This window comes from Sinohyriopsis cumingii, chromosome 12 (assembly GCF_028554795.1).
Source record: "Sinohyriopsis cumingii isolate HCF-2022 chromosome 12, ASM2855479v2, whole genome shotgun sequence".
Taxonomy (NCBI): domain Eukaryota; kingdom Metazoa; phylum Mollusca; class Bivalvia; order Unionida; family Unionidae; genus Sinohyriopsis; species Sinohyriopsis cumingii.
The window spans coordinates 102,917,461-102,928,128 of NC_142972.1; the positions used below are offsets into that span (position 1 = coordinate 102,917,461).

Sequence of the window (10,668 nt, forward strand, 5' to 3'; positions counted from 1 at the left end):
GTGAAAAGATAAAAAGTCACAATCTAAACATTCTCCACATTTTACTCTAGTAACACTCCACCTGATGAGGAATCGCCAAATACATCAAACTGGGGTGGGGTCGTAACAACATTGCCCTACACCCGTCACTCAGGACAGAAAAAACAAAACAAAAAAGATACAAATAGTTGAAAAATTAGTGCTTTATTATTATCGACTGAGTTTAGAATTCGAACAAATATCCAGCGACCTTGTAATGAGGATTTAGCCTCTTTCTATTGCACTACTTTAAATAATCTCGACCCAAACTGTTGAATGACTTATCATTATATCTTTGTATATGTCACCCTTGTCCCAGAAGAAATTATTCGTGTGACATCGGTGTGTGTGTTTTTCGATATATATATATATATATATATATATATATATATATATATATATATATATATATATATATATATATATATATATATATATATATATATATATATATATATATATATATATATTTATATAGTATATATATATGTATGTATATATATATGTGTGTATATATATATATATATATATATATATATATATATATATATATATATATATATATATATATATATATATGTATATGTATATATATATGTATATGTATATATATATGTATATATGTATATGTATATGTGTGTATATATATATATGTATATATGTATATGTATATATATATGTATATATGTATATGTATATGTATATATATATGTATATATATATATCTATATATCTATCTATCTCTATATATATCTATATATATATATATATATATATATATATATATATATATATATATATATATATATATATATATATATATATATATATATATATATATATATATATATATATATATATATATATATATATATATATATATATATATATATATATATATATAGATATAGATAGATATATATAGGTATATATCTAAAGCATCTGAATCCAAGGTGCAGTTGGACCATCTGAAGATCTGCTCACCACTGTAAAGAAACACATATTAAGATGGCACCTCATCTTGGCTATGAAAGACAATCTTACTACTCAAATTAAAAGGAAAGAGAAAACGAAGCAGACGGAACCAAGACGGAAATATAACCTCAATGATTGGACAAGCAAGGACTTTGTAAAGTTCCAAAGAGCAGTATAGAACAGGGCAAAATGGAGAGTGATTGTCGCAAAGTCGTCAGTGGCATCCTTACAGCTAGTTAGGTTACGGGAGTAATGAATGCAAAAAGATGATTAAATGAATTCTCTATATTGTTGGAAAGTGGTCAAGAATTACGACATGTTCAAAAGATGTTTGTTTATAATATCATGTAAATATGTTGGCGGTATGTGGGATTTTTTTCATCTATGTGTATGGACCCATCTGTCTTACCTATTCATGATAAAACATATCAAAAGCTTCGCTTATTAAAATTAAATTTATGTGCTAATTTGCGGTGATCACGTTTGTGATCTATGTAATTAAGCAAATAGAGGACTCGTCGTTTCATTATTTTATTTACGAGAGAGAGAGAGAGAGAGAGAAAAACAAAGTGGTGATTCCATTATAAAATGACACAAGAAACAACTTGCTTTATCTACCGCTATAAAACTATTAAAACTGCTTTTCTTAAACGACATCACATTACGTTTTATTAAAGCCATTTCATCTCATTCACAGCACCAGTAAATTATATTGTATTATTATGGAACGCCAGAGATGTTTTACGATGAGAATATTTATTATACGCTGTGCTTTTGTACTTATATGATGTGCAAACTTCTTTATATGCTGTGCTTTTGTACTTATATGATGTGCAAACTTCATTATATGCTGTACATTTATACTTATATGATGTACAAACTTCATTATATGCTGTGCATTTGTACTTATATGATGTGCAAACTTCTTTATATGCTGTGCATTTGTACTTATATGATGTGCAAATTTCTTTATATGCTTTGCTTTTGTACTTATATGATGTGCAAACTTCATTATATGTTGTGCTTTTGTACTTATATGATGTGCAAACTTCATTATATGCTGTGCTTTTGTACTTATATGATGTGCAAACTTCTTTATATACTGTGCAAACTTCATTATATGCTGTGCTTTTGTGCTTATATGATGTGCAAACTTCATTATATGCTGTGCTTTCTTCCTTATATGATGTGCAAACTTCTGTATATGAAACTTCATTATAATGAGATGGCCGATAGCTGCCGCCAGAATACAACATCAAAGTAACATGAATCTGTCATCAACTTGTTATTAGCAAGTGTGAATTTCATTCATGTCAAAATTAATTGCTTTTAGACTCCCAGCTAAGTGTCCAGCTAGAATGCCCCTATTTTAGTTCCCTGTGTTTGAAAGCTAGCTTTAAATATGGGATTTATATATCGTATTGTAGCTGATATTTTGTACCAAAATAAGATTAGCTGACCGTTATTGTGATGTGTTTGACCGACAGGCACTCCACATACATTGTCTGAATAGTGTTGTGATTTTTTTTATACAAGAATACTTAGGTTTATCTTGAAGACACGGAGTATGTAATATAATCAAGAATTCCAAGAGGAAGAAATGATAAGAATTCTATATTATTTGTATTCAGTATTTTGTAATATCACATATTCAGTGTATCACATACCTACACATACTAATGTGAGCCTCAGTTTTATATATATATATATATATATATATATATATATATATATATATATATATATATATATATATATATATATATATATATATATATATATATATATATATATATATATATATATAATTGTAGAAATTACATAGCTTTATACCACAGTAATTTGTTTTCCATATATTATCATATAAATTAATGTGAATGCGTCAATATCCATACTCATGCTGTAAATCACTATTCTGATTTGACACCTGATCATATTTGCACAAACAAGCTCTAGTTTTAGACGAGAAAACTCCTACGTACGCAATGTTATTAGCAATGTTATCAGCTTGAACAGGAGCTTAATGTTAATTTTTTTGTTGACATTTCGAAAAAAACAAGAAAAAGGAAAGTAAAATTAATTTTTTGAAAATATATGCAGTAGAGCCCATTTAATTAATTGGTAAAACAGCTCCCGTGAGCACGCTGTTGTGTTATATGTAAAACAATTTCTCTCACAAATTCACAGTTCACGCTTTTCTTTGCTTACTGCCTTAACATAACTACCGGACATGCCATATGCGTCCCTGACACACAGTAACGACAAGATACAAGATTAGATATACTTGAAAAATGTACACGCAGGCAGGCCTTCCCGTAAACCGTTGAGCTTAAATAAATGACCGAACACTCAAATCAGAAAACATATTTTGAAAATGCAAATAAAAATGTCGAGATTGAAATATTCGTTAAGTATATCGAGCGTGTTATTCAGCAATTTGTAGAAGAACGCAATAAGACCTATTATCAAGCATGTAACTTTGATTTAGTCTTCACGGAACGTCTTCAAACATACTGAATCACCTGTAATTCAAATTTCAACACTCAAGGTAATCCTAATTTGAAAATTTTGATAAATCACCTACTCACCTACTCACTAAATCGCTTTTAATATTCATTGATATTCATGCATCCGTGAAAAAATACGGGTATCATTATCACTCTCCATTCTACTGTACAAGAAATATCGATATGTTGCCTTTCTATAACAATAATCCGTCTTCAGGGATAAAATCACGTGCGAGCTCATAATGCGTTGGAAGATGACCTTAATGAATTGGAAGATGATCTTAATGCATTGGAAGATGATCTTAATGCGTTGGAAGATGACCTTAATGAGTTGGAAGATGACCTTAATGCGTTGGAAGATGACCTTAATGAGTTGGAAGATGACCTTAATGCGTTGGAAGATGATCTTAATGCGTCGAAAGATGATCTTAATGCGTTAAAAGATGATCTTAATGCGTTCGAAGATGACCTTAATGCGTTGGAAGATGACCTTGATGGGATGGAAGATGATCTTAATGCGTTGGAAGATGATCTTAATGCGTTGGAAGATGATCTTAATGCTATGAAAGATGACCTTAATGAGTTGGAAGATGATCTTAATGCGTTGCAAAATGATCTTAATGCGTTAAAAGATGAAAAAGGAATAAAAAAGATGATTTTTAGTCTAATTCAAAAACAACTCTCATTTAGTTATATTTAGATGACTAAGTTCTCGTTGTTTTATATGCGGCTTGGTGGGGTAGAGGTAGAGGTGGGTTGGGGTGGGTTATCAGTATATACCAAAGTAGATAAAGAATAACGATCGATCTGATTGATTTATTAACATCGACGAATATTACATTTCTGTCCGAATACATTCAAGGAACACTAGTAGGAAAAATTGGTTTACGTCTGTCGTAGTCACATTTCGCTCAGTTTGGAGCCTAACTCTTTATGATACTGGCATACATTTCCACTGCTTTGCTCTTCTGTTGCTTTATATATTTCTTTTTCCACATCAACCATACTGCGCATGGCGTTAATTGCATCTTATTCTAGTGTATATAATCTGGTTAGAGCAAGGTAGTTTCATATGGATATTTTACTTATTGAAAGTTTGTAAAAGAAATTATATACATTCTGTTTTCTTTGTTTTATTAGGATGAATTACCCGTTTGATATTTTCTTTTGCATCATGAATGTCAGGTATTTTACCTAATCGATATGAACATATCAAATGAATGATGCTGTGTTTGATATGAGCATACCGAATGAATGATGCTGCGTTTGATATGAACATACCGAATGAATGACGGTGTGTTTGATATGAACATACAGAATGAACGATGTTGCTGTTTAAAGAACAATTTTAAGATAAAAATCAAGTGCTGAGGAATGTTAGGCAAGACCCATGTTTGCAACACAGTTGTATAAAATAATAACAAATAAAATAACAGTTTATTTTAACATTGCATTGACTACAGATGATAACTGTAGATTTATTACTTTCACTGTGATTCGCTGTAACAAAATCTAAATTGACAGTCTTCATACCGTTGAGACCACAATTACGTACACAGATATACACACATGACTAAACGCAGCGTAAAATTATGAAGCAATAGTGATTTCTGTGGTAAAATTAATGTTGTATTGCAAGTATTTATGAATGTGTAGGCATATTATTTTCGAAATTGTATTGAACATTGGATTTACTTCTTGGTTAATGAAAATAATATAATATACAATACCTGTTATTTTATTTTCTTCTTCTGAGCAATGTAGACTCTTTGGTTACCTCCCTTATGACGGTTCGTTTACAATAGTAAATCAACAAAAATGAATAATTCAGCCTGTGTTGAAACCTTGCAGGATTTAACTCTGTGAAGTCTCAATATGGCCCACACTCGAATGATTTTAACACATAGTGATTCATCTAGGAAATTTGTATTTCAATCACGAAGAAGAAAAACTTTTAGTGTTTCAATTAATGATCAACTAGACTAATTCATTCAATCCTGGATGGTCTGTTTTTCTGCACCTCCACCCATCAAACATTGTTAGGCAACCTTTCTTTTATAATATACCTCCATATCGGATGATTATTATTTTTTACTTTACCTCTTCCTCAGCTATTCCAACGTTTTCTTACTACAGTGATATAATTTTAAAGGCCCGTTCCCTACAAAATTCTTCATTTACTTCACCACACCAAAGTAAGCAATTAAAGTCGCATACTTTAAAATGGTAATTGCAGTGAATGTAATTAATTCGAAATATAATGTTAATTCACTTTCAGTTTTCATATTAATTCTCGTATGAACTATTACACGAGGATATTAATTTGGAGTGAAATGATTTATTGATTCATCATGTTTCAAGAAGTTTTACTACATCGAAACAGATGCATGTTGATACAAAAACTGAAGGGTCAGAACAAAACAATACTAAATACAGGCTTAATTAACATTCAGCAGTCAATTATTAATCATTTAATACTTTTAGTCATTAAATCTGAATTCATTAGAGCTGTAACAAAGACTATTAACAAACCCACTCCCCTTATATAATTAACCCAGAACGTCAAACTTGCATGGTTTAAAATTAGCCCCTGTACCAAATGTGTGCTGTATTGTTTATCATTTCAGCTCAGTCAAATGCAGGTTACATTTATCAACATTCAGGAGATAATCAAAACTGAGCTGAAATGAAAAAACAATATAGCAGTCTCTGAGCTTGCTGACTGTATAATGTGAGGCCTCTCAGAAATTATTCTGATGTATGTTGTTAATTTAACTTCAGTGGGTGCCAAATGTTATTAATATAGTTCATGAAAAGTCTTTGACAGGTGTCTTTGGAAATAAAAGACACTAGTCAGTACCAATTAACCAACAGGAGTATTTCGTTTAAAGAGTGATCAGTATCAATCTTGACAATACAAAAGAAATCTGGCATTAACACAAGTGTCTTTTATGATCTCCGGTTTACTTGGTAATTACAGGGGACCAATAAATATTTGCTGCTCTGCAAATAATTAATTTGATACAAAATAAGTGTCCTCAGTTTCACAAATTGGCCTTTCTGACATGTAATGAATGTCACAGATTTCAGGTTGATTTGATACAAGTTAAGTAAATGAATAAAGTATGTGTTCACAAATCTTTTAGTTGTGGGTATACATAAATTGTTCAAACGTTATAGTTTTGAAAATGATTGGTGTAGTCGTTAAAATGAGCTTGCAATTCATCTCCAGTTAATCAAGCACAAAACGCAAGCCTGCTTAAGTTGGTAGAGTAGCTCTACAGCAAAGATTTACATTGTCTAATCATATAGTTGTAAGGTGCCAACAAAGATTAAGACACCAAAAGTTAAAATAAATAGAACTCAATTTCCTTAAAATATCCCGTATTTTATTTGTGTTTGTTTCGGTTTTTTAATTATGTTGGTATATCATGTTTGGGAAAAGTTAATTTCTCCAAGGCATGTTCCCAGAACAAGCTGACTAGCCTGACTTGTCCAGTGTTTAAATCCCTGACTGGAACTGGCAAAATAGAATTCTCCATGGAGAAAAATGGAACGTCATGATGCAATTCATGATTAAAAGAATGGAGCATAAGGAACAAAAGTGGAACAATGGATCTGTTTAACACAGATCATGCTGACTTCAGGTGCAACCAGTGCATAGTGTATTCTGTTTTGGTCACTCTAGTGGTAACGTTTCAAATAACTTGGAACAAACTTATTTTGAACCTGTTTAGCAAACTTGATATACATGTATTTGATCTAATGATGGAATACAATGTTTGTTGCATTCTATAAGTTCTATGGACTAGTATTTTAACAAACATTTGGAACTATGTTTTTTGGTTACAATTAGAATAAGATTGGTACCTTAGAAAAACTACCAAGAATGCCATGCAACTAAGTTACCTATTACTATTACATGTAATTGAATGCACAAAGAATGCCAAGTAACGAAGTTTTAAGTGAGGTTAATATACATGATGTGTGTAAATAGGAATTTAATTTACTGCATGCTTTGTTTGAAGAGTGTTTTTGAACACATTATGGGGCATCAAGTGTAAAGCTGTACCGATGTCAGTTATTGCCGATCATGCAGATGCCGCGTATAACCGATTATAAAATTGCCGATACCGATTATGAGACCTATTATTTCATTTATTGGTTGTTGTATAATAATGTCTGGTTCATAAACATACACCTATTAGTGTAATGCAAGCATATATTTTGCCGTGTGGTCGTTTATGCGGCAAGTGAATTTGAACTTCTAATAAAAAACAAACATAAACCGGATAAGAACTACCTTGATATTTTAAAAAAACAACGATTCCACAAACATAAAACTTAAAAAAACTTTAAAACTATCACCTATAAAACTTATGGTTTGCCAATTCAAGATATGAATGAATGAAAATGTATTAAGGAAGTCTTTTAGCTTACATTCATTGACGCAGGTCGCCATAACTAGATTTAAAACATGACTAAAACTACTAATAATGATATCCCAATAATAATTAAAATTAATAATACACATGCCTTAAGACTGAAGTTAGACGCCCCTGAACGCTAACTGCAGCTAATACTGAAAGCCTAGTTGAGGTAGGCTGTATCTAAGCAACAGTAACATTTCTCCCTTCTCGCCAAGTAACGATCCTCGACGATCCGAACAAATCTGGCCTGCGCCACTAAACAGCTGGTGCAGACAAACAGCGTCTAGCTAATTTGGCCAAGATGTGGAAATGAAACCTGTGAGCGTTCCACCAGCCGTATATGTCTTATTCTTGTGGAAACATAGGGCTGGCCAGATACAATTCAAGCATTGGGTCAACGGCGTCATACAAGTGGGTTGTTTCATTGACGGTACGGACAGGTTCGTCACATTCCACATACAACAAATCCCAGAGAATCGACCTGGATAGCCCAGTTGCGCTTGTTTCATTTCCAGTCTCTCTTTGTTTGGTCGGGGGATCCTCCTGCTTATCTGCTGACGCAATTATGATGCATTCTGTCACAAGTAATTCTTCGCTGAATAGGCGATGTTTGAATCCCATGAATCGCTTCATGCTCTCGAGCCAGCAACATTCACGGCATTTTCAGCATAGGAATAATGACGGATACTGATGTTTGGCTATCACTTAAGTATGTGGTAATGTCCGCGAATGGTTCTAACGTGTCCACAATATTGTTAATCAAGATCCATTGTTTGGGCTGTTACACTAGGCAAGCCATAGATAGTAGCGTAAGCCCCCAAGACTTGTTTTTGTTCATATAACGAAACCAACATATTGTATTTAGAATTTCAGCGTGTCTGGACATCCTGGATGACTTTCTTATGGACAACGCCAAATATTTCCTGCTGATCTGCGAGATGCTGTTGTACCAGGATGTAGTACCGGAATTTGCTGACTATGGATCGCGAGATCGCCAAAATATATATGACAGTTTGTAGCAACAGCATTCAATCACTGACAACGATCTGCAGCGTGTGTGCAAAACAGCTGATGCTCTCGATTTCAGCCAGACGCATTGCTTTAACCATATTTGCACCTCCGTCACGCAGAAGAAAATGGATCTGAGTTTTGAGAATGATGTAGTCCTCGCATAATTTGTCCAGTTTGCTCGCCAAATATTCTCCTGTGTGTGATTCATCGAGAGGCGTTGCTGCTAAAATAAACTGTTTCCGCTGCAAGTCTTCCGTCAGGCAGTGTGCCGAAAGACTCTGCAAGCCTACGCCGGTGGATGGGTCTGACCACGCATTATAAGTCAAACTAAGGTCAGATTGGGCAGAAACTAAATCAAGCACCTTGCTTTGTATCGCCTTATGCATGTCAGGTATTAAAGATATGGAAAAGTACTTCCGACTTGGAATTTTATAGCGCGGTTCTGCCTTGTCTATCAGACTTCGAAATCCAATGTCTTCAACAACGGAAAATGGTTGCACATGGACTGCCATGACCTCTGCAATAGCTTTGTGCCAACTAATAACTCTCAGATCGTCAAATGCAAATGGCTGTTTCCGGTCCAGTATGGCGTCAATAATCAGAGTACGAGGAGTTGCTTCAGCTGCTGAGGTTGAATGTGCAGCATCCTTTTCGTTTTGATCTACCAGAAACAGGCCATTTTCAACGATGCGCTTGCAGCGCAAGTGCTAGACAAGATTTGATGTCATATAGTTTTTAGAATCTTTTCCGCCTCTGGAAATGCATGATTTGCAAAGTGTGCAATTTTTTTTGGACTTGTCAACTGCACTTACTTGAAAGTAATTCCAGACTGAACTTGAGTGTTTCAAGTTCGACATTATGCATAGGCTTTGTAGTATATTTAATAGTGTACAATCGATAGTAAATATTAATAATCCTATCGATTCGCGCCCTTGAAACAATATTGTAAATCAAGAAAGTTACTATGAAGTTGTCCACGTGGCTGGATGGATGCAAGCTCCACGGTGCGAGTCGCGCGCTGAAGAAGCTCAGCAGCTAGGGGATCCAGGGGTAACGTCGCTGGCTCTGCCATGCTAATATTAATGCTGCATAATATTTGTATGTCAGCGTTCCGCTGCTTCAGCGAGCGACAGCTATTCGTTGGTTAGCAACATTGCATGACTGGCTAAAGAACAGATTAACTATAGTGAGTCATAGTTTCGCAGTCGTTGAAAATTTCGCTAGCTATCTAATCTGGCTAGCTATCTGCTAATGTGTATGCTGGAAGTTCAACAGCCACACGAGGCCTCACTGCCTGGTTGGCTGTTGTGACTGGGATGAGTGCATGAATGGCATTGATAATTTGTGTGGAGACAATCAGCGGTAGTTTACAGCTGGTGTGTTAAAAAGTATTTACTTTTAAGATTATATTGTCTTTCAATTAAACCCCAAATCAAATGTTTATTCTGTAATTTTCACTATTTAATTCTAATTTAAAATTGAAGCAATGTCAAGATGAATGTTATGACTGAATTTATATTTTGGAAAGTTGTTTACATCGGTACCGATTATTTCTGCCGATACCGATTATAACGATTGTTCTAATAATCGGCCCGATTATAATTTTACTTGCACAAGGAAACTGCTCTATTTATTCTGCTTTGATGATAACACTGTACTATCTTCTAAACTTTAGGGAAGATATGAAATGGGTAATACAATATTTTAAACGGATTCAAGAGCATGGT

General features: G+C 33.5%; 1 protein-coding gene across 1 annotated transcript; it reads right to left on the reverse strand.

The window, feature by feature from the left end:
• Positions 1-8,958: 8,958 nt before the first annotated feature.
• LOC149787136 (zinc finger BED domain-containing protein 4-like) lies at positions 8,959-9,798 on the reverse strand. The gene is made up of 2 exons (XM_089976052.1): positions 9,754-9,798; positions 8,959-9,648 (listed from the first exon to the last, which is right to left on the reverse strand). The coding sequence occupies exons 1-2, from the start codon at positions 9,796-9,798 to the stop codon at positions 8,959-8,961; spliced, it is 735 nt and encodes a 244-aa protein (XP_089832178.1).
• Positions 9,799-10,668: the final 870 nt, after the last annotated feature.